Here is a 25000-nt window from a genome sequence, read left to right on the forward strand (position 1 = left end):
GAGGGTCGGGCTCGGCGTCGCACGCTGCGGCGCCGGCGGCGGCGGCGAGGGAGGCGTGTGCGGCCAGGGCGTGGTGAGAGTGGTGCACGTTCACGGCCTGCGCGTGCGGGTGGTGATGGTGCTGCGCGTGGTTGATGGCCGCGGCCATGTGCGAGTGTGCGTGCGATGCGCCCGATGCCACGTCCGCGGCGGTCGGCATGCCACCGAGCGAGATGCCCGGCGAGAGGTGCTCGAGAAGGTCCCCCTCCAGACCCTGAGTCTGGTGGTGGTGGTGGTGCGGGTGGTGTGCGTGGTGATGAGACGTGAGCACGGACGGGTGGTGCAGGTGCGACGCTGAGGACGTCGGCGTCCCCGTCATGCTTGTCATCGTAGTCATGGTGTGGTACGTGGCGTCTGGCTTGAATGGGTGACTCTTCTGGGTCACGATGTCCACCGCGGCCAGAGCCTCGGCTCTCTGCAGGAGCGTCTCATCGAAGCCTGCAAAGATGTTTCCCTGCAGCTACGAACAAGCAGAATAGAAAGCAACATGAAATACTAAAAATCATTATAACTTATTCTTTAAAAAAAAAAAAAAAAAAAATAATAATAATAATAATCAAACCCAGGCGCATGATTTGGAAACACTTGAAGCGACTTTTAGTTTTTTATACACACCTCCAGTAAAAGAATTGACATCAAAACAAAAAAGAATAATTTAATTGTAGAACTATTTCATAACCAAAATATACTTCAATTTTATACATATATTGATTTCTGCAGCAGTTCTGAGATTTCCATTTCTTTTTTCTTTTTTGCTTTTTGGAAGATCTTCACATCGAATCGACTGAAACTCTTTCCCAAACCCTCAACTCAAACAATTATAGAAAATACTTTTTTTTTTTTTTAAATACAACCTTTTTTTTCTTCTTTATTTTTTACCAGATTGAAAGTTTTTTTTTTTTAGGAAATTTGGAGGCGAGTTTTTTTCTCAAACCAACCTGTTCATCAGTGATCTTCTTCTTCACTTTGCTTTATCTTTAATCCAGTTTCAGTGAATTTAAAACATTCATGCAAATTTATAATATATAAATATCTAAACAAATTTTCTGTGTTGATTAAGAGACTATTTAAACATTACTACTTATTTGTGTAGTAAAATAATTTACGCAACGTTTAGTGCAGTGAATTCAATGGATTTTAAAGCACGTTTATACATTTTTTTAAAGCACTACACTGCTTTAAACGTCTATCTCCTAAACATCACTATACCACCGTACTGTTAAATGTGATGAAGATGAAGGATCAATGTTGCGGGTCTTACCGACGGTGTGGGCAGACATGCCCTTCGGATCGCCTCCGAGCTGGAGTGCAGAGGTGCGTATTTGGGCTCGTGGAGAATCGGATGCATGCTGAAAGCTTGCTTGCTGTTCATGGACATCATGATTGCAGACGTTAGAGATGCTCGCTCCTCGTCTTCCTCGTTTAAGTCCTTTATTTTGCGCCGTTTAAACGCGTTGTTTTGGAGTCGTAACGCAGTCGGGGGAGGGGGAAATGGTCACGATGGGGACAGGAAGCCACCCAGTCCTGCCTAGGAGCTCTTCTTCTTTTTCCAGTGGAATTAAAAATTAAATTAAATAAAAAATAATAATAAATCTAACTGCGTCCGTCAGCAGCCTGGATACGGCCCAGGTACAGACGCAGCCGTCTAAATATAAACGTTTTCCTGACCCCGCCCACACAGCGAAACCTGACACGCCCACTCTAACTTTACCCTCACACTATTGGCCAAATTGAGCTCGTGTAAGATCCCGTCCAGGACTCCAACCTCTTCAGTAAAGAATAATGTCGAGGGCGGAATGGGGGCGTGGCCTGAAATGAGACCGCGCCCCCAAACTCATTTCTTATTGGGGCTGAAAAATGTGTTGTTGAATGAAACAGGGCTTCCAGGTAGGCCAGGTAAAGTCAAACCAATGAATCAAAGTTTAGAAATCGAACGATATCATTTTGAAAATATCTCAATATATATTACTGATAACAATATCTATATCGAAATTGATCTGCTGTTTGATATTCACTGAAAAGTGGTGCTGGAAGATATAATGTATAAAACTAAAAACACTAAACATTATATTATATATTTTATTTTTTTTATTATTTTTATTTTATTAAAAATTATTATATAATATTTATATGGCTTCCCGTGGGCTCACCACCTGCAGGAGGGACCGTGAGGGACCGTAAGGGACCGTGCTGTGAGGATTGCAGCAGCAGTCTAAGCAGGCCCCTGCCTTCGACTGCTGCCCCCGCGACCCGAATTACGGATAAGCGGGAGAAAATGAATGAATGAATGAATATTTATATGGATATTTTCCTGTTACAAAAGGAATCCTTTTTAAATTCAAGTGTAATTTAAATTTTTCACAGGATCAGTTCAATAAAATTCCAACTCCATTATCCAAATCCCAATTTTCCCCCAATACGGATCCTACTGCACTGATACCACCAATGTTGAGAAATCTCCAGAACAAGGACCAGGTCCTGTAAACATCCCTATCATTTCGTTATTATCTCCATTACATTCAGTGTTATTGATATTCCTAATATTAGTAATACGTCCTAGTGCTTTTTAGAGATTCTTAGTTAAATGCATGAATTAATTATTGCCCTTTTACTTTGTGGTATACACCACAATATGGATTCCCAATTAGTGTATAAACAGCTCAAAATGGATCAGAGTCCAATGAAATATTTATCATAAAACCACGGGTCAGAGGAAAAGAAACCGTACATCGGAATGGTTCAGCGAAGGCCGTAATAACCGTTGGATTGTTTGCTGTGTTTTGTTGATGATGACTTCAAAAAGTTGAAGTTTCCTCGTAGCTAATACTGCTGAAAAAGATGTGGATCAGAGATCGTGTACACGCACGAATAAAAGGCAGAGTGTCGGACAGGCCTTATTTTTTTGTGACGCACACAAGCTGTCTTGCTCTGGCTTGTATTGAGCCTCACACAGTCATCACTCTAATTGGAGCTGAAACTCCAGACACTGATAATAGAAGTCCACAATGGGAGAGCGAGTCTCACTGAGTGTGACTCGGAAACTTGAGCACCGAGCGCTGCTAGAGACATTGTCCTCTTATACCTGGCTCTCCGCTAGGGTCTTGGCACCTTCTTATTAAATATACATCAGCGCCGTCACCTCTCCCCTGGCAACCGGCATCACCGGGGGACTCCAAGCATACACCGGGATCGCCAGGCTGCATAAAGGACGTGGAATTGCAGCCTGAAGATCATTCCAGATCCAATGTGTGTGTGAATGCATGTGACCTTTTCCACCTCCTTCTCTCGACTCATCTGGTCTTTGCTTCCTTTACCAAGCACGGATCAGCATGCGTCACATATCCGTCCAGTTTTCTACAAACAAGCCTGGGAAAGTGCTTGATTATCCTAATGGAACATTTTCTCCCATGAATATTAATGCTAGAATGGGAAATTGGTTGTATTGGCTGTTTCTCTTCGAGTTACAGTAATAGGTTGTGAGAAGCCGAGACATGAAGTAAATATTTACTTCATACTCATACATTTTATATAAAATGGTAAAATAAATACACTTGGATTAATGTTTAAATGGTAAAAAATTTCTTTTTAATCGTTCTTAAGTAAAGGTCAGGGCTATATATTAGCATTATATATTCATTAGTTTGTGATAAGAGTCTCATGCATTGTGGATTTAATATTCCCAAATATATTTAATATTTTTAGCGATCCGATCATACTGTTATAGATCAGATTTTTGTGCATGGAACCCACATTGGATGTGTACTACATACCCAGACAAGCAAAATTTGAATTAAATCCAGTACAAGGACATGTTTCAATTTACAAATAGTTTCTCGAAACCCTGCACAGCAACACGTCTTGTTTCTACACATATTATTCCTATGTTTATAAAAATTTTATCTATGTAAATTAATGCGGGTAATTCCCTACTTTTGTAGTCGTTGACTTATGATAAAGACTTTGCCAGTTATCACACAAATCTGATGATTGCATTGGAAAATAATGTTGGAAGACGCATCAGAATTGAGACGAATTGGTTTAAGGTTTGTGAGCCCACATGCCACATTCACTGACAGCATAACAGGTAGCATTTAGCTTCACATAGTTACTGTATGAATGTAACTAATTGGCACATATGCAAATTCTCACTGACTTCTAAAACTCAGTCATTTATATTTACATACACACATGCATGCTTATATAGAGCTTGGGGAGGAACCACATATGGCTGGAAAAGTCAGGTGTGTCCCCCAATACTTTTGTCCATATAGTCTGTTTTGATATTTACATAGATATAGATATATACAGTATATTGCCAATATCAAGCTGAAAATGAAATTATCCTGGATGTTGGATCAGTGACATGTTGAATAGATCAATTTACATTACATTTTTTGAGTTAATTTGTCCAAGAATGATGTCACTAATTAGAAATAGATTTTTTTTTAATTTTAGAAATTGTTGTTTGAAAACTGAATTTAAGTTGTAAATGTTAAAAACGAATATGCTATATTTACTATTACTATTTACTATTTACTATAAAATGGTTCTAAATCTGATTCTTTATGCTATACATTGTCAGAAAGCATCTTTTAAAAAATATTGATATATTATATAGATATAAGATATATTATACTGTAACTTTACAAAAATGGTGTCAAAATACTCACAGGCTTCTAAACCACAATAAATAATACATACATACACATAGTATATATTCTATAGTATATATTATATGGAGAAAATACTGAGAAGCTCTGCAAGCACTCGAGGTTGTGGTCATGCGCACATGTATATTGCTTTTAATAATGAAGGCTGTCACAAAGCATCTTTACAAAAATTTAAAGTATACAAAAAAAAGTATAAAGTATTTAAATTCATAAATTTGTCCCAATAAGATAAATAAGTTAGCCAGTGACAATATCAGGAATAAAGCTTGAAAGACTCAAGGTAGCTTTGGAGGAACATCTGTGGGACACTTGGGTGATATCCATTCATTATAGTTCTATTCATTCAAATATGCATTTGAGTTTGTGATTTTTATAATGTAATGAATTGTTTCAGTCAATCACATTTTTTAACATGTAGGTTCCTTGGAAAAATACTGAGGCACCATAACAGAATGAGGTTTGCACATTTATAGCATCTTTCAATGTAACCTGGCGTAACTGTATAGGATTTAGAGGAACGTGTTACAAGAACAAGGATAAACAAATACACGAGCGTGGTGTTAACAGTATGCTGCTTTCTCATCCGTGTCCTGCTCCGTATCAGGGACAAAGCTGTTGTGGGAAAAAACAACAAAGGAAAAAGAAAAAACTCACTGGAAGTTTGTTGTAATTTTTCCTTTGTTTTGGAAACACAGTCGAGTTTCAGCTCAGTGTAAAACTACACACATCACATCTATAGGCAATCATTTCTCTATGGGTCTGTAGGACACTGAATCCTGGCAAAGTTTGAGTTATTCCTAGTTTTTGAGTGTTAATATGTTTGTGCTAGCGGTGATAATAGAACAGATGCACGCACCTGTTTTGAAGTTTTAGTCAGGTTGAGCAACTCTTGAGGAACGTACAAAATATCATAGACGTCAATCTGAGAAAGAATTCCTTTTTTTTACCATTTTGTTCAGTTCATATTAAATGTTTACTTCTTTGCATATACATTCTTTAAAACGTTGTTGTGTTGAATGTTGTGTTCATCAGTGAGTTACACGCAAAAGCTTTTCTGGTGAATCTTCACGTTTTACTAGAACTCTCTTCCTGACCTTCCAGACCTTCGGTGACCTGATCTTCTGCTTATTTTCTGTTCCTTCACCGTCCTCCCTCCCAGGTTTACCTGCCATTTCCCATCCAGGCAAGAAACATACAAACGCTGGAAAAGCACAGATCAATAGATTAACTGAGTGCTTATGAATTATGCAGAGGAGCTTTACAGCAGTTGGACATAAAGTGTGTCTACTACCAAATTGATGTGTAAAAGCTTTAAGGCCTGTTTACTTGTTCAGGAACAGTCTGGGTGCTGAGCCTGGAGATCCCCTGAAGCTCTGACCCACAAGATTTGGACCTCATAGTCAGACCAGAAACGGGTGTGGTGAAGGGCAGTGATGATGATGATGATGATGATGATGATAGTATGATGATGGCAATGCTGCTGATGACAAGGGTGGTGATGATGATGGTGATGATGACAAAGATGACAAGGGTGATGATGATAACACTGGTAATGAGAAAGAAGATGAGGATGATGGTGTTGATGGATCGTGATAAAGATGATGATGATAATATAGGTAATGAGAAAGATGATGATGATGATGATGGTGGTGGTGGTGGTGATGAAGATGAAGAAGATGATGATGATCATGATGATAACACTAGTCATGGGAAAGAAGAAGATGGTGATGATGATGATGATGATGATGGTGGTGGTGATGATAAGGATGATGATGACACTGGTGATAACACTGGTGATATGAAAGATAACAATGGTGGTGGTGATGAGGTAGAAGATGAGGATGATGGTGTTGATGGATTGTGATAAAGATGATTATGATGATAATATAGGTAATGAGAAAGATGATGATGATGATGATGATGATGATGATGGTGATGGTGTTGAAGATGAAGATGAAGAAGAAGAAGATGATGATGATGATGATGATGATGATGATGATGATGATAACACTGGTCATGGAAAAGAAGAAGATGGTGATGATGATGATGGTGGTAGTGGTGATGATGATAAGGATGATGATGACAATAATGATAACACTGGTGATATAGAAGATAACAATGGTGGTGGTGATGAGGTAGAAGATGATGATGATAATGATGAAGAAGAAGAAGAGGATGATGACAATGATGATAACACTGGTGATGAGGAAGATGATGATAATGAAGAGGATTATGATGATGTTGATGATGATGACGACGATGATGATAACACTGGTAATGAAGAAGATAATGATTGTGGTGGTAATGATGATGGTGATGATGATGGTGGTGAATCCAAGGAGGATGATGATGATAACACTGGTGATGAGGTAGAAGATGATGATGATGATGATGATGATGATGATGACATAATGATGATGATGACAATATTGATGATGATGTTAATGACAATGGTGTCAGTGATGATTACAAGGATGATGGCGATGATGATAACACTGGTGATGAAGAGGATGATGATGAAGAAGAAGATGATGATGAAGATGATATTAAGGACGATGTTAATGACAATGGTGTCAGTGATGATTACAAGGATTTTGGCGATGTTAACACTGGTTATGAAGAGGATGATGATGTTGACAAGAAGGATGTTGATAATGATGACAAATTGAAGAGAAGATATAAAAAAGAACCACACCAATGCTTCATTTGCTCTGACCTTCTCGTGCTATACAGGGTGTTTAGTTAGCGCCAGAGCTAACTGAAGGCATGAATGTTAATCTGCCAGACTGCAATGTGGAGATTGAGGACTTTAATAAAATGTTTCAATATTCAGAAATCAGCAAAATCTTGTATAAACTTTACCTCAGTGAACTTCCTGTTTGACTGTTTTGTTTGCTAATTACAGGTTTGACTAGCATTGATTTCCAACCGAAGCTAAACAGACTATAAACAGGCTAAGCAGCAGGAGAAACTCTGGCTAATGCTAAATATTGCGTATTTACACAACTTCTGATTCATTCATGAGGAAACCACAGGGCATTAGTTAATCATACAAGCAGCAAACGTAGCGAGCTTGAGTGATTTTATCAGTCACGGTGCAGCTGCTCTTTAATGCACTCTAGGGACGAAAGTATATGGACACCTGACCATAAGTTTGTGCTTCTTTTTGAACATTCAGTTCCACCTTAAGCCCCCATTTGCTCTTATAATAACTTCCACTCTTCTGGAAAGATGTTCCGCTAGATGTTGGAGTGTACTTGTGGAGATTTGTGGACACATTAGTAAAGTCAGGTAGGTGAGGTGAGGAGGCCTCGGGTGCAGAGTTCACGTTGTTTAATAGGGCTGAGGTCGGAGCTGGAGATCTTCCACTCTTCCACATCCAATGTGAAGCATATCTTAATGGAGCTGGCTTTGTGCACAGGAAATTTCATGCAACAACATCCAAAGACGTCCTAAACAAGTGTGTGACTTCAAGTTTGTTTGGGTAGAAACCACAGATGGCTGGAAAGGTCAGGTGTTCCAATACTTTTAGGCACACAGTGAAACATCACTCAATCAATAAAAAACTCGCTTTTTATTAATATTACTACTCATGTTTAATACGTTGAAACATTCAGTTGAGTATTTTTGGCTTTTTTATTTTTAATTTTTATGCTTTATTTGGGTTTTTTTATGAAACACTGATGGTTAGAAATACAAGAAGCGAGTAGCAGTGTTTCGACATAATTCGTAAATTAGAATTTGTATTTTTCTTCATTTCCGTATGATCACAATTCGCCCCAAACGCTCGACACGAGCAGAGAGGAATAAACAAAAAGAATGAAAGTAAAAAACAAAACAAAATGATGTAAATAAAGCAGTGAACTGATGAATGAATGCAGATGAATATGTAAATTTCACTTTGGTTTCGGTCTCTGATGCTACAGAACAGTGCAAAAGAAGGACTTTTTACTGTTGTTGTTTTTTTCTTTTCCCCGAGCAGGCGAGCAAATTACGGCTGCGTTTCATCTGTACTCCCAACTGTTTTCCACAGAAGCAGGGTGACACACGGAGACAGATGTGTTGCATGTTGATAACTGGCAGGCTTGTTTAGAAGCCAAAGATAAAATGCAGAAAAAGAGGAAGAGGCTCAAAAAGCTTAAATATTTGTCTTGGATCTCCTTTCTTCTTTATTTATTGAAATATTAATGGCTTTAGCTTCAGGCCAAATGTGTTTATGCGTAGCTTGCTGTATGTAGGCTGGAATTTTGATTGATGCTCTCCTATTGATTCTCTTCATCATGAGTTTTTCTTTCTAATTACAGCTCTCGTGCTGGTCGCGTCCATCACCTGTCGCCTCGGCGTTCACCGCCATGACCGTCTTCCTCCTCTCCTGTGCCTCGCGTTTCATTTTCCACATCAGCAGCAAGTTTGTGTGGGAAATAAAAACCCACTTCAATGCACAGCAGTTCATTATTGTTGTTGTAGTTGTGAGAATGGACTCGTACTCATTTCTAGATTATGGTTAAAGGTGCTATAATTGATTTTTATGATCAATATTTACTGGTAAAAAAAACACCTAGAAAATTTCAACATGCTAAAGAAAATCAGAGAGTCCACACGGTCTGTTTTTGTTTGGATGGGAAATTCCCAATACATCTTCTCTCTGCTCATGCACTATATGGACAAAAGAAATGGGAAGCCTGACCTTTCCTGCCAGATGTGGTTCTTCTCCGAACTGTCTTTGGACGTGGAATATTCTAATTTCGGATCACTTGAACTTGGCAACCCAAACCTGTTCCAGCATGGCATGGAAATGTCACCTGAAAGTGTTTATTAAGCCAACATTGGAATTACTATAAGTTTATATACAGTACATGTGTAGAAATGGATCAAGGAGGAAAAACTGTTTAAAACATATTCATCGTTTATTATTATCAAATTTCAGACTTGAGAATTTTAGGTTAGCATTTAAAGAAAAGCATTCAGGTTTAATTATAATAATATAAAATTATATATTAAAAATATATAAGAAATATGGTATGTCTCATAAACAATAATTCTTAAATGCATATTTACAATATTTGATAAATTTCTTGAAACAATTTAAATAATAATTAGGTATTATTTGAATATAATGCTTTAATAACGTAATTAATTAATTAAATAATTAATAAAATAATAAATTAATAATCAGAAACAGGTGATTTATTTATATACTTTAAAATAATGAATAATTAAAAAAAATGTTTTAATCTAATAATATTACATGTTCAAATTTATGAAACCCCCCCCGAAAGGCTGTGATTTTAACAAAAATTGGAAAAGTTTCTGTAGAAAAATAGTAAAACTAAGTTTGCATCGTGGAAAATCACAGGGTTGTAGTAACATCAGATCCACAAATGTGTAGAATCAGATGCAGTTTCAGAAAATTCTGTAAAAATACCATGTGGTCGTCCTCGTTGTGTCTCACAAAATCCTTTAATTCCATTTTATATTATAATAAAAAAGCCACCAGGTCTCATCAATGTGGACCAGTGTTGTGGTGTTTCCTCACACCACACAGAGGGTTCCTGCAGGTGGTCAAATGAAAACCACTACATTGGAGGAGATGATGAGGACTACGTTTCTGGGGTCTCTGGGGAAGGGAGGGGGTTCGTCTCTAAAACCAAGAGGGGTCCTGCAACGGGTGGGGTGGGGCGCGGGTGCTCTGGACCCCAGCTGGTGCAGGTCGGGGTGTTATTGTGCTCCGTCTCTGCCTGTTCATGAAGCTAACAGGATTAGCGTACTGAGAACACCCGCTCCACACGGCTTTGGGCTGTTCCTCTAGTCTCTTGTCTGACCTGAGGCTTTGAGGAACTTCGAGTTCTGCTTTGATAGGCCATAATGTTGGCCCTGAGGAAGCTGTGGGAAAAACACGCCACATCTTCCTTGAGTTCTTCTGGAATGGTTCACAAAGCCTGAGAAGGTGTCCTTGGATTGGATTTTAAAGCAAAAACACTGCAAATTTGGTGTTAATGGTCATTGACCTACACACTTTTTTGTGTCCTTCTGAGATTTTCCTTGACGCAGTTGCCCCAGACTTGCTCATCAGGGATAAATACACAGAAATTTTGATATAAGTTAATTGTGTTCTATAATTTTATAATTGTGTTTTATAATTAACGTTCTGTTAAGCTGCTTTGAGACAATGTTAATTCTGAAAAGTGTCTGCTATAGAAATAAACTTGGAATTGAATTGATGCTTGTCCTGTTAAAAGCAATGATTTTATGAAAATCAAACACATTGTGTAAAATATTAGTTATCACCATTTAAACAAAAACATCTTCAGTCTCGATTTGTTTCCGCCAGGTCATGAAAACGCTCCAAATGACCTCCAAAACTAAGACTATGAAAAAAACTGAGACTGAAATTTGGATTGAGGATTATAAAAGGCTCTTAAATGTTGTGTAGTCCAGAGATACTGTACCTTTAACTGATTCCATCAGTATGGATTTTATTTAGAACTTTCTATAACATTTTCAATGAATATTATATTTTTGTAGCTCTCTAATTCCTGACATGTAGAACATTGTAGGTCTCGGCATGAAGCCCTGAGTATAATCATTATAGTTGCGGTTTCCACTACATTAACAAATAATCTTTATAGACCTCAACTTTGAGAAGTTGTTGGTGAAGTTAATTACATGCTTCAGAGGTACCAGTGATTCTATCCCTTTCTTTTCTTATCTTTCTGTTTGGACCTGCCTGATTCATCCTGGTGCCCAACCTCCGGATGAAGTTCTTCAATTGGAGATCATTTGTTTCTCCTGACGATAGTTCCACAAAAAGTCTGAGGTTACTGAGGAAACTCCAGAATCATGAAGATGGATTTGGATTCTAATTAAAACAGTCTGCAATAATGGCTCAGGGCTGCAATTGCCAGGAACAGCTTTGCTCCATCAGAGAACAAGTAGATGTTAGCTTAGTGGTTAGGGTATTGGACTTTGGATTTGAAGATTCTGAATTCAAATCCCAGCTGCTCCAAGATGACACTCCTGGGCTGCTGAGAAGGCTCTTTATTCCATAGCTGCTGTTGTTTGAATGACATAAATGTAAGTCACTCTGGATAAGGTCTTCTGTCAACTGTAAATACTCTCAGCAATAATGGAACTGTAATGAAAGGACATTTGGTGATGAGGATGATCTCCCTTTTGAGTCTGGGTTCTCTCAGAGTTTCTTCCTTATGTCATCTGAGGGAGTTTTTTTCTTTCCACTGTCACCACTGTCTTGCACATTAGAGTTAAACGTACAGGGATACGATTATATTTGTAACCTGTTTATACTGTAAAGCTGCTTATGGACAAAGTCCATTGTTAAAAGCGCTCTACAAATAATATTGGATCGAATTAAAAACTGGTCAGAAAAAGAAAACCAAGTGAAACAACCAGAGCTGCCATTTATTCAGACATATCTAAGCGGTTAATGGTCCGTAAGTTAAATAAAGTGCATCTGGGAAGTAAACAGAGATTTCATAGTAAATAAAAAGAACCAGCATGTGCAATTTGGGAATGTATGAATGCATATGATAAAAAAATGTGCTAAACAAATCCCATATGAGAAAACACACTTGGAGCTCGTATCCATTGGTGTAGGTGCACTGGCGCTCCACCTGGAGGCACAGCGCTCATACCTGACATTGAACAGTACAGCAGAACACCGCTCTCATTACAGCAACAATGAAATAATTATGAATGCCGCGGCGAGACTTCATCAGAGGAATATCTATTGTATTATTTATTCAGTCCCCTGGTTCAGGGAGAACACATATAAACTTCTAGCCACTCTCTTTCCCTTGCACAAACACACTCACACTCACACACACAGGCTCGTCTGGCTTTTAAAGCACTGCCTCGTTCTTGCTAGGTTTCTCTGAGCTTCTCTAGGCCTCAGAATGTCTCGCCTGAACATTTGTTTAGAAATGCACAGATGGCTACTCTGGACTTTCTCACAGGACCTTTGGAGTTCTGCACTCGCAGTGTTCGGATGACAGCATTTCTTCAGCGTTTGCTGGTCCGATGGAGTCTTCATGACAATTCTTTTGAACCTGGAGCGTCATTAGGTTCTTTCATTGAGCTCACGGTCAAGACTCAAGACTTTCAAACCCAGCTGCACATGAGGTGAGTCACGTTCATGGATATTAAGTGATGGTTCTTTGGATAAAATGAGTTTCAGTTGATTAGGAAGAATATTTTAAATATGATGTGTTTATTACGGAGTGTTTGGTAAAGATAAGGTCCAACTCGAATGCTGAGGCTGAATGGGTGGTTGACAGTAAGAGCTCAACGGAGCAACATTAATAATGCAGGGCTCGCCTGGCAACGCCTCGGCTGATGCTTGGCAACGGGGCAACACGCTGCCATAACTAGGGTCAGAGTGAAGCAGAAGCTGACGGAGGGGTTCAGGTGCCTCGCTCCTCTTTTACTTTTCTTTCTCACCCCTACATCTGATCCTGGCTTGGCAGAGGAGCTGATCATGGAGCAGATGCACCTCCTGCTCAATCAGCTAAACACAAGAGGCCTTTGTTACCTTACACTGTAACACAACACACAGCTTTTTTTTCTTTTACCATTCAGATTCTTCATCATGCTGCATGTATTTTTTTTATATACCGGAAAAGGCAGGGGTGTCAATAGTTTGGAGCATCACAGAATCGACAAAAAAAACGTGTTACATATAAACACATCCAAAAGATGAAATAGAATATATATAATTATATAAATATAGTAAATATAATTGTTCGTATAAAATTAAAAATATCGATATCATGCAAAAAAAAATGTAAGTAAATAAAAAAAAAAAATAATAATAATAATTTCATCTTTATCAATTAAGAAAAGGATAAAATTTATAAAAATGACTCGGATCATGGAAAATGTGTAGATTATTAGGATTGAGGGACATGTAACAGACACACTATATAGACAAAGTCCTGGGACACCCAACTTTTCCAGCCATATTCATATTCAAACTGTTGCCACAAATTTGGAGATGATTGTATATGTTTTTGGATGCAGAAGCATGAAATCTCCCTTCACTTGAACTCAGAGACCCAAATCTGTTCCCCCCGTGCACAACGCCAACTCCATGAAGATCTGCTTTCCATGGGTTGGAGTGAAAGATCTCCTGCTATAGAGCTCTAAACCCTATTGAACACCTTTGGGATGAATGTGAAAGGCACCCCAGACCTTCTCACCTTCTCACCTACATCACTACCTGACATTACTAACACCCTTGTGTATGAATGAGCACCAGAGCTCCACAAAATCTAGTGTGAAATGTTTCCAGAATCGAGGAAATGATAAGAGCAAATAGAGACTAAATGTGGAGATGTTATTATCTCTCATCTAAGCTGCACTCATCTCCATAACTTCTGACGGTTCCTATTTTTTCTATCTACCATTATCTCTTCTACCATTGGATTACTAAATATTCCGATGGTGTATCTCTTGACATATCTGTTGCTGTGTGTATTCTTTTAGAGCAGAGGAAACGTACAGTGTGTTCTCCTTTCTGTAACGTCTCCTTCTTTTTCTGTCCTGGGCAGGCAGCGGTTTCATTCGAAAGAATCCTGCAAAAGATTCATCCTGTCCTGCGAAGGTGTGCATTTTAAAAGATTAATAACATGTCACATTCACTGATTTGTTCATGTGAATTATTAACCACTGCTGCATTATCAATTATTTAAATATTAGATTTTGTTCATTTTTCCCTTACGCACACTCACTGGGAAAAAAAATTGCTTCTCTTCTTACTTCATCCTTTTCCTAATTTCCTCATTTCGGGGGTTTATTTAGAGCTTGTTTAGTCAGCTGATCCTTTTGCTTCATCATTTTCTCTCTCCTGAAAATGTCATTAATAGTGCATGGTGCACCCAGAACGACAACTGACACCTAACGACTTTTTTCAGAATCTCGTAAGTCGGAAATACGCCATTTTTCTACCTCTGTGTGTCCACAAAGTTCATCTATGGTCCATCTTAGCAATAACCCCATGTGATATTAGGGTTGTGCATCCCCATAACTGAGGCCGATTAGATTCGCATCTCGATGCGTAGCCAACGATACGATACATCAAAGATACATTTGAAGCAGCTACTGATACGATACGATACGATTCCTCCTATTACGATGCATGTCGATCCGATTTACATTAAATTCAACACAATGTGATTCAATGCAATGAAAAAAATAGGATGATTTTCAATATGGGACAGAGAGTTCATTTCCTTGTTTCAGACAGGCAGCAAATCATTAATTTACTTAAGTTCCTTCTGACTTTTAACACATGGCCACTTTCCTAAACATGCCTTTGTAGTGCAAAAAAAGATCAAATAAAACCAGATGTTTTTTTCGTGTTCTGTGTGCAGGAAGTTACAGCTCTACCTCTGCCATGTTAATCTGTATTCTATGTGACTCTCAGGACACGCCTCGGTCACGGTGATGTTGTGATACTTCACATTCACATAGCAGCAGCGGCACTGAGATAACTTTCTAACTTTCTTTTTCTTGGTGACTTTCTGAATAATTAAAGTATAGCGCATCTACTAAAAATGATATAGAAAGAAATCGATTTTTACCGATGCAAATATGTTTAAAATGATGCCCGATGATACAATTTGCAACTTTATATATATATATATATATATACATATCCGATGAAATAAATATACAAATCCGATGTATCCGATACACACTTTCATAAATCGATGCGAATCAGCGAATCTTACCATTGCTATGTGAAATATATTTATGTGGTGAAAACAGCCAACTGTACAGGCAGTAGTAAAAATGTAACAGATTATTACCTCTGTATGTTAAAGGATATTGCTTAAGCATATACTAGTATATTATTATTTCCTAGATGGAAATTCTGAGATTTACAAAGTTTAATCAATTGTAGCAAAAGTACTTAGATTTCTGCACAATGCTCACTGACTTCTCTTCCACTCCTGTCATGTAAACTGCAGCAGTGATGAAATATAAGTTATGTATTGAATTTTATTAAGTGGATTATATGATCCCATTTCAGTAAGAGTTTTGATTCAGCATTTATTTTTATTCTTACAGTGAAAGAATCTTCAGGTGTTCATTAGAAGTTTTTCATTAGCTAATTAAAGATAAAGTCCCTCATTTTGCCATTGTTTCGAAAAGAATTCGAAGGAAAGGCTATTCCGTAATACTGACCAGGTTGTAATGCATTAAAATGGCGCACATACTGGAAATGTTTTTTACACTAAATTAATTTGATATAAATAAAAAACATTGTTATGTTGTTCCAGGATAATTTTATGAAATCAGTTAAATTTGCTGAAAGAAATTGTATCTAGATTTCCTGAAAGGGTGTCTGGTTCTTCTGGATCTTCTGACTGTGGAAGTTTCTCAAAAAAAAAGAGACAAACAGAAAACTTTCAACAAGAAAAAATGTACTTGTGTTCTTGAGATATACAATTAATGTTAGAAGATACATTTCTAACTAACTAACTAACTAACTAACTAACTAACTAACTAACTAACTAACTAACTAACTAACTAACCGCCATAAAGATTCCTTGGGGGCAGGAGTGACGCTGCCCCATTTTTACTTTGAATAGCCACAAACAGAGCAGTTGATTGACAGGGTTACGAAGTGCTGCTGCTGTTTACGCCTCATTTAAAGCGTTGATTAAACTTCATGAACAACAACATCCAATATTCAAACAAAAGTTTGTGGGCACTTAAGGATAAGATTTTTATGTGCTCTTTGGACACCCCTATCCCACATTTAGTTCCTATTTGCTGTAATAATAACTTCTACTCTTCTGGGAAGATGATTTCTAGATTCTGTGGAGATTGTTTGTGGAGATTCATTCAGCCACAAGGACGGGTGTTAGTAAAGTCAGGTGAGGTGAGGAGGTTCCTGGAGTGCAGTCAGCATTCACATTCATCCCAATGGTGTTCAATAGGGTTGAAGCTTTATAGCAAGAGATGTTCCACACACTGTTAAACCATGTGAAGCAGATCTTCATGGAGCTGGGTTTGTGCACAGGAGCATTGTCATGCTGGAACAGGTTTGGGGAAGAACCTCATATGGATAGAAAGGTCAGATGTCCTAATTTTTTTGTATACATATATTTCAGCTACACTTATGTTCAAACGTTTGTACTTGTAAATCGTCATATATACAAAGTGCTCCAGAGAGCTAGAATAGATCTAATCTAGATAATCCTATTCCAGAGTCACAAACTCACAACTTATTTCTCTAAAACAGTTAGCGTTAGAGATGTCACTACTTTTCCGTTTCCTCTCGGGTCTCCTCGCATATTTGTGAAGCCTCTCCAGAAGATATATTTTACGTCGGGGTTGTTTTTGGGTTTTTTTTAGACTGAGAGCAAGGCAAAAAAAAATACTACAAATAAAAACGAACAAAATAAAAAAAAAAAGATAAAGAGAGGTTTATTGACACACCCTTTCTCTTGGCACTCTCTCTTTCTGTCTCTTTCTCTCTCTTTCTGCCTCTGCATTAAGAGCTGCCTGGGGGCATGCGAGCGGCCGATGATGGTTGAAGGGTGGAGGAGGGATGGAAGGTTGGAGGGATGGAGGGAGGGGATGGGGGTCTGTTAAGAGCTGTCATTTAAATGTTTGCAGAGAGAGAGGATGTGAACGGGAGGAGGAGGAGTAGAGAGTAGTGAGTGAAGGGGTAAAGAAGGAGAAGGAGGGGGACATTCTCTTTAATGTGCTTCTGATCTCCAGCACCAGTCCACAGCTGCTGCAGCAGCAGGCTCCCCTGCTTAGCCATATGTTGCCTGCGCTGCTCCAATTATCCTCCCCAGAGCAAGGGCCCACTCGCAGCCTGTGTGGCTCGCCCGCCGGGGTCGGCTACTGTTTCAGCGTGGATCTCACTGCTGTCACCACGTTTGCACCCTGTGCACCAGTATAGCACACACACACACACACACACACACACACACACACACACACACACACACACACACACACACACACACACACACTATCTCTATGTCACTATTTCTATAGCGTTCCCTTTTGTCTCTTGTTCTCACTTCTCACAGCTACATATGACTCACACACACACACACACACACACACACACACACACACACACACACACACACACACACACACACACACACACACTGGCCATTTATGTTTTATCTCCACAGTTAAAGAGCAGCAAGCGGTAGGACCATTCTCGATTATTCTATTAAGATAAACTTTGAGGAACGTACGATTCGGAGCGGTGCTGCAGGTATAATGCATGAAATGCCGACTTAGCGTAAAATGGAAAGTTGACAAATTACATAAAAAATGTGAATATGTTTTTTTTTTTTCCCCTCTTATTTTTTTTGGTCTTTTTCAAAAAGTGTGATTATTTAAAAGATCGATGATGCTGAAGGATATGCAATTATAAAGTTATAATAAAATGTAATATATCTATCAATCACACTCTTAGATAGACAGACAGACAGACAGACAGACAGACAGACAGACAGACAGACAGACAGACAGACAGACAGACAGATAGATAGATAGATAGATAGATAGATAGATAGATAGATAGATAGATAGATAGATAGATAGATAGATAGATAGATAGATAGATAGATAGATAGATAGATAGATAGATAGATATTTTTTTACACATTAGATATTTTGCACAAATGAGATGAAAAATATCAGTGATTCTGCAGGTCAAATAAAAATAAATGAAGAAAATAAATAAAAAGAAAAGACTCTTTAGACTGTAATAATACTTACACATGGTTGATTTCATTCACGGCAAGAAAATATTTTTTTTTAACAGGACTTAAGAACAAATTGAAGTAAAGACGTGCTGCATATGTACAGTATCATCATTTTTTTTTTACATTTTTTTAATTTGGAAATCCCTAAAATATTCTATTACTGAATAGCGAGAGAGAAATATTTAATTTTATTTTTATATTTTATTTCTTTTCGATCTGAGTTATTCTTTACAGTCATTCAGATAAATCCAGCGCGATACTGTGACGTGTTCTTCCTGTACAGATTATTACCGTACAGACACATATTTACAGTGCACATATCATCAGAATCAGAATCAGGTTTATTGGCCAAGTGTGTTGACACACACAAGGAATTTGGTTACAGTGACTATCAAAGTACAGACATAAATAAAGAGAATAAATAAATAAAAATGTAAATAAAAAAAAAATAAATAAATAATAAAAAAAAAAATATATATATAGTTTTATGTCTATAAAACTATATATAATTATTTATCATGTATAATAACCTGCTTAGCCCCGTTTATATAACTTTTTTATGATATCAGGAATCAGTCGGATTTTTTTTAAAGAGTAATTAATAGAAAATAAACTACATTCATTTGCTGATTGATATTTGTTCTGGTCTTATTTTTTATTTTTATGACCCACATTAATACATTTGAGGTCCTTCTGATAACTAAAGGCTGCTCACTGCATCATCAGAAAACTAAATAGAATTTCTTCATTATTCTATTCATAAAATATATTTGTAGGTAAATATGCAGATGTGTAATTAAGATTAGGAAGACAATATATACCAGATATTTTTCATATAATCATAAGGTCACGCCCGAGCTTCAGTTCTGGTGTTGCGTCATGACCCTGTTGAATTTCCTGCTTGGAAACGATGAATGTGGTGGCTGTGATGGTGATTAGCTTTCATGAAGTAATAGCCCTTTGATCTTCTCATGGAACAGAAGACGAACGGTCTGTAATTACAGGCCTGTGCTGCATCGCCTGTTCCACGGAAAGACGAGAGAAAAATACGAAACACTCGGTCAACACAAGTAGGGCATCAGGACGTGCTTTCGTGTCAAAAAACAAAAAATAAAACAAAAAAACGATTTCCACGTTAGGTTCAGATTTGAGTCACACACCGGAGCAGCTGATTGGGTGATCTCAAAACGTCCCACCTGTTCCTCCGTCCCCTAGTGAGCCTTCCCTTGGGCAACTATGGCCTCTGTGCACCTCTGTTTACTAAACTTTCCAGCTGTGAAATATTTATTAGAGCTGGGACGTTGACTGAGCTCAGGAGAGAGAGAGAGAGAGAGATAGAGAGAGAGAGAGAGAGAGAGAGAGAGAGAGAGAGAGAGAGAGAGAGAGAGAGAGAGAGAGAGACAGACCTTATGAGTGGAGAGAAGCTTACAGGAAGGGGTGTTAGGTTTCTGTTGTGTTGTGTTTGTTTTTTCGCTTCAATGTTTTTTTTTTTTTTCTTTCTCAGAAAAGTGCTCCACTCAGCAGTTTGAGAATGCGTTTAGCTCTTAGAGCTGTCTACTACTGATCTCCTTACTCATATCTCATATCTACACTAAACCCCGACCGCGCTCCAAGTTCTATCGACGTACATGTTTTTTTTCCGTCCAAATCCTTCCGAACAGGCCTTGGCTACCATGCTAGTGGCAACAAAATATCCACAAGTACTCAAGGTCAGCGACGGGTTACAGGGTCGGAGCGCTCCACATGTGCTGTAACGCGAGACGGGGAGCTGGGAAAGTGAAGGTCAGAGGTTGGGCAACCTTGGGGACATGGAGGACCTAATTGTTTCTGTCGTGGGTTCAAATCTCTGCTGCTTTTAGACTAGAACGTTATAGCGACTTTTTTTTTTTTTTTCTCTTTTTTTATTTTGCACGTAATCAAAATCCCACCATTCGGTTACTCGCTGCAATTGCATTGGACTAAAAAAAAGGAAGTAAACCAAGCTGGCTTCTCATGAATCTTTAACCGGGAGTTTGTTTTGTCTTATGAATGTAATTAATGCATAATTAATATTTAAAGATTGCCTCATTTATCAGATTTAACCACTCTACCCACTCACCACAACTGACTCGGAGTCATAAAGCGAGCGAGAAAGATAGAGAGAGAGAGAGAGAGAGAGAGAACAAACAGCAAGGAGACATTTCGGAGTCGGCGAGAGACGCGGGAAAACAGAGGCCTAATGAGGGCGGGACTTAATTAGTGGCGGTTTCTTTTGTCGCATTCGGATTCCCCTGGACCGCTAGGAAACGGGTCAGGACTCGATCGTGGGTTCTGAGTCGAGCCAGAAAAGTGTCTCTGGTGGCCCTCTTATCTTTCCGTCTTCGTGTAATAAGACTGAGATATGTGACACATTTAATGTCCTCCTTCGGCGGTGGAACTTTACTACTGGAGCACGTTATGACATCGTCGTTTTCTTTGCACACGATGCGTTTTCTAAAAGCAGATTTTTTTTCCCGTGCTGATGGTTTGAGGAACCTTTTACCTGTTATCCTGAGAATCTCTCATCAGATCTCGTTCCGTTTCTCCTCCTGTGACTGTCACTTGAAACCTGTCTGCTTAAAGTGGGTTCTAAGTAGGACATTTCTGCCTGTCAATATATCATCATTAACCTCAGCTGTGACACGGGGGATCTACATTCTCCATGAGTGCGTTACCTTTTTCCATCCTGTGACATGCTGAGCTGCCAATTAATACTCTCTTTCTCTCGTTCTCTCTTTCTCTCTTTCTCTCGTTCTCTTGTTCTCTCGTTCTCTCTTTCTCTCTTTCTCTCTTTCTTTCTACTTTCTAGTGTCTTTGCTTCTCATAGCTCAGAGACGTTTCTCTTCATCAACAGCTTCATATTTAGCAACCAACCAAGTCAAAGTCCCACAATAAGACTGAAATAATTACTTTTCATTTTTTGTTGGAAACACCATTTGCATGACAAGGATTTTTTTTTCTGATTTGGCGATTCTTGTTTTCGAAAGGATGTAAACTCTATAATTCAACATCATACTCTAACCAGGTTCTTCACTTTGATTGAGACACCAAGGAATGGGTTACATGGTACTCTCTGGCTTGAAGCTAACAATTAGCCAAGAGCGGAGTCGTGAATTTTTCATGACGCGCAAGGTAAAGAGATAAAACACGAAAAATCCTCCATTCCATCCATTTAAACGTTAGATGGAGGACGTCGTTTCACGACAGGGAATTTAGCAGAAATGGGGAAAAAATAAATAAAGAATTACAACCACAACTGTTATCCTGTATCTCTGGGAAAAACTTTCCTCCTCAAGTCTTTGGTAGTGTCCTTGGCCCTTTTTCTTTTTTTTTTAAAGACATAAGATTGGTGTGTGCTTTTGAACATCCTGTTCCACATCGAGCTAAGCTAATAAGCTCCACTCTTCTGGTAAGATGTTCCACTAGATTTTGTGAAATATTTGGACACCATGATGTGTGTTTTATTTAAGTCAGGTACTACTGTAGGTGAGAAAGTGAGGAAGCCTGGGATGCTTTTAGCTTTCACATTCATCCCAATAGTGTTAGAGCTTTATAGCAGGAGATCTTCCACTTTATGGAGCTGGCTTTGGGCACAGAGGTATTGTCATGCTGGAACAGGTTTGGATCTCCTAGTTCAATAGAAGGAAAAGTTTAATGCTGCATCCAAAGAGAACATATACATTAGTGTGCCTTCAACATTGCAGCCACATCTTTAGACAGAACCACATATGACTAGAAAAGTCAAGTGTCCCAATACTTTTGTTTAATCTATTCATGGTGCGTTGATTAGAAATTGGTAATAAGTTGCAGTTTACGGATCTGAAGCAAAGTATTTCATATGCGTGTTTGTATATATCGATCTAACCAAAGACCTTTCACTCGTGATCAAAGACACTTCAAACAGTACACTATCAGGAAGTTACAGTATCTCAGTCGTGCCTATTCTTCCTCACCATTCGATATTTGTGATGCACATAAACTCCCTGTCATTTCTGAACTCGCTGGTGCATTAATGTGTGTCTTATTGTGGATATCAGCATTTCTTCAGGCCATTAAGAGAAAATATATTGGCAGTGTTTCGAGGCACGTAGGAAAGGAAAGGCCTCTATTTACTGGAGGAAGGGGGAGGGGGGATGTTTGGGGTGGGGGTGGGGGTGGGGTAATGGGGGAGTTGCTCCAGCTACGAAGTGATTTAAAAGAATGAGAACCCTTTATATTTAGTGAGCTAATAATGTCACCTGAGGATAGATAGATAGATAGATAGATAGATAGATAGATAGATAGATAGATAGATAGATAGATCGATAGATCGATAGATAGATAGATAGATAGATAGATAGATAGATAGATAGATAGATAGATAGATAGATAGATAGATATGCATACATTAGATAGATAGATAGATAGATAGATAGATAGATAGATAGATAGATAGATAGATAGATAGATAGATAGATAGATAGATAGATAGATAGATAGATAGATAGATATGCATACGATAGATAGATAGATAGATAGATAGATAGATAGATAGATAGATAGATAGATAGATAGATAGATAGATAGATAGATAGATAGATAGATAGATAGATAGATATGCATACGATAGATAGATAGATAGATAGATAGATAGATAGATAGATAGATAGATAGATAGATAGATAGATAGATAGATAGATATGCATACGATAGATAGATAGATAGATAGATAGATAGATAGATAGATAGATAGATAGATAGATAGATAGATAGATAGATAGACAGACAGACAGACAGACAGACAGACAGACAGACAGACAGACAGACAGACACACACACACACACACACACACACACACACACACACACACACAGCCTTGTAGCACTATTGAACCTTTTCGGTAAATGAATTAAGTCTTCAACCGTTTCTCTAAATAAATGATGCCACCAGCGAAATTTACAAAATATAGATGATCTCAATTATTCTGCACAATCAGAATCACTTTTACACACTTAATAATACTAACACACATTCTTAAAATGCCTATCAACGTCCCCCCAACACACACACACACACACACACAAACACACACACACACACACACACACACACACACACACACACACACACACACACACACAGATTGTGCCAGTGTGGATCAGAGGCTGTAGGCATGTTTACAGACAGACAGAGGAAATGAATAAATGATGCCGCTGATGTATAATGAATATTGCCGCTTCGTTACATATTCTCACAATCAGGAGGGCATTCCAGAGGGCAGAAGGGTGAACCTGTTACCTCCCTGTGTACTTTAACGCCCTGACGACTTTGCTGCGCCCCTAACAAGTGTTGCACCGGGTGTTTAAAGATGTAAGCGGATAAAGTGTGAGATTTTTATGAGGCTCGAGCGGCGCTAGTGAACAGCCGAAATTGTGAAGTAGTGTTTGCGTTTCACTAATAATAACCTTCAACTCATTGCAAAACACATTCTTTCTCGGTTTATTCGTCCTGAATCTGCTGAGCCATTCTGGAGTGTGTGGTTTTGCTCACACCGCCTCAAACCTTGAGAGGAACCAGATTTAAGAGAGAACCTCATATATAAAAAGAAAAGCAGAGGGCCTAAGACAGATCCTTGTGGAACACCAAACTTTACCTTAGAGAGTGTTGTGTACTCAGCATTTACATCAACAAACTGATAGCAAACAGTCAGATAAGACCTAAACCAGAAGAGAGCTGTTCCCTTTATTACAACAACATTTTCTAATCTAGCAAGGAGGAGATTATCATCAATGATGTCCAAAGCTGCTCTAAATTCGAGCAAAACAAGTAGACAAAACAATGATCAGAGGCCAATGACACTCACTTACCACCTTAACTAGCGCCATCTCTGTGCTATGATGAGGCCGAAATCCTGAATGATACATTTAAAAAATGGTATTCCTAAGTAGATGTGAGCAGAACTGCTGTGCTACAAACCTTTTCTAGAATCTTGGAGATGAAGAGGAGGTTTGATGTTGGACTGTAGTTGGACAGCTGACAGGGTCCAGGTCAGGTTTCTTAATTAGGGGTTTGATAACTGCAGTTTAAAGGATTTAGGTACAAAACCAGTGCTGATGGAAGAGTTTATTATTCTTAGAACAGGTTCAATAACCTCTGGAATTATCTGCTTGAAGAAACTCGTAGGCGAGGAATCGAGAATGCAAGTTGACCATTTTGATGAGGTTAGTTTCTCTTGAATAGGAATAAAACCTGGTAATTGGTTGTCTGTTATAATTACACTGCTGTCTACAGGGTTATTTATTTTAATGGTCTGGATTTTTTGCCTGATGTTTTCATCGTGTTTTCAGAGGAGATTCTCCTTCCATGCTATTTGAAATACTGTTAATTTGGTTTGACGCCGTTTACGTTCTAATTTCTGAGTGGTCTGTTTTAAGGTGCGCGTATGATCGTTATACCACCGTGCTAATATCTTTCTCCTTGATTATTTTGGTTTTAAGGGGAGCTCCATCATCTAGAGTGTAATGGAACGT

At 38.4% G+C, this 25000-nt stretch overlaps 2 protein-coding genes across 3 annotated transcripts in view; one reads left to right on the forward strand and one right to left on the reverse strand.

Annotated features, from left to right (window-relative positions):
- Nucleotides 1-1714, reverse strand: part of pou4f4 (POU class 4 homeobox 4) — a 3574-nt gene extending 1860 nt beyond the window's left edge. Inside the window, exons 1-2 of the mRNA XM_083564406.1 lie at nt 1301-1714; nt 1-499 (exon numbers count right to left, since the gene is read on the reverse strand). The exon at nt 1-499 is cut by the window's left edge and continues 1860 nt beyond it. Of these exons, the coding sequence (XP_083420532.1) occupies nt 1-499; nt 1301-1420 (619 nt within the window). The 5' untranslated portion in view covers nt 1421-1714. The remainder of the gene's footprint in view (nt 500-1300) is intronic.
- LOC310738955 (uncharacterized protein) overlaps nt 1-25000 on the forward strand; it is a 96567-nt gene that overhangs the window by 60862 nt on the left and 10705 nt on the right. For both annotated transcript variants that reach the window (XM_083564479.1, XM_083564480.1), the window contains exon 4: nt 12683-12848. In XM_083564479.1, coding sequence (XP_083420605.1) covers nt 12683-12848 — 166 coding nt within the window. The remainder of the gene's footprint in view (nt 1-12682; nt 12849-25000) is intronic.

This window comes from Silurus aristotelis, assembly GCF_946808225.1.
Source record: "Silurus aristotelis genome assembly, chromosome: 16".
NCBI lineage: Eukaryota > Metazoa > Chordata > Actinopteri > Siluriformes > Siluridae > Silurus > Silurus aristotelis.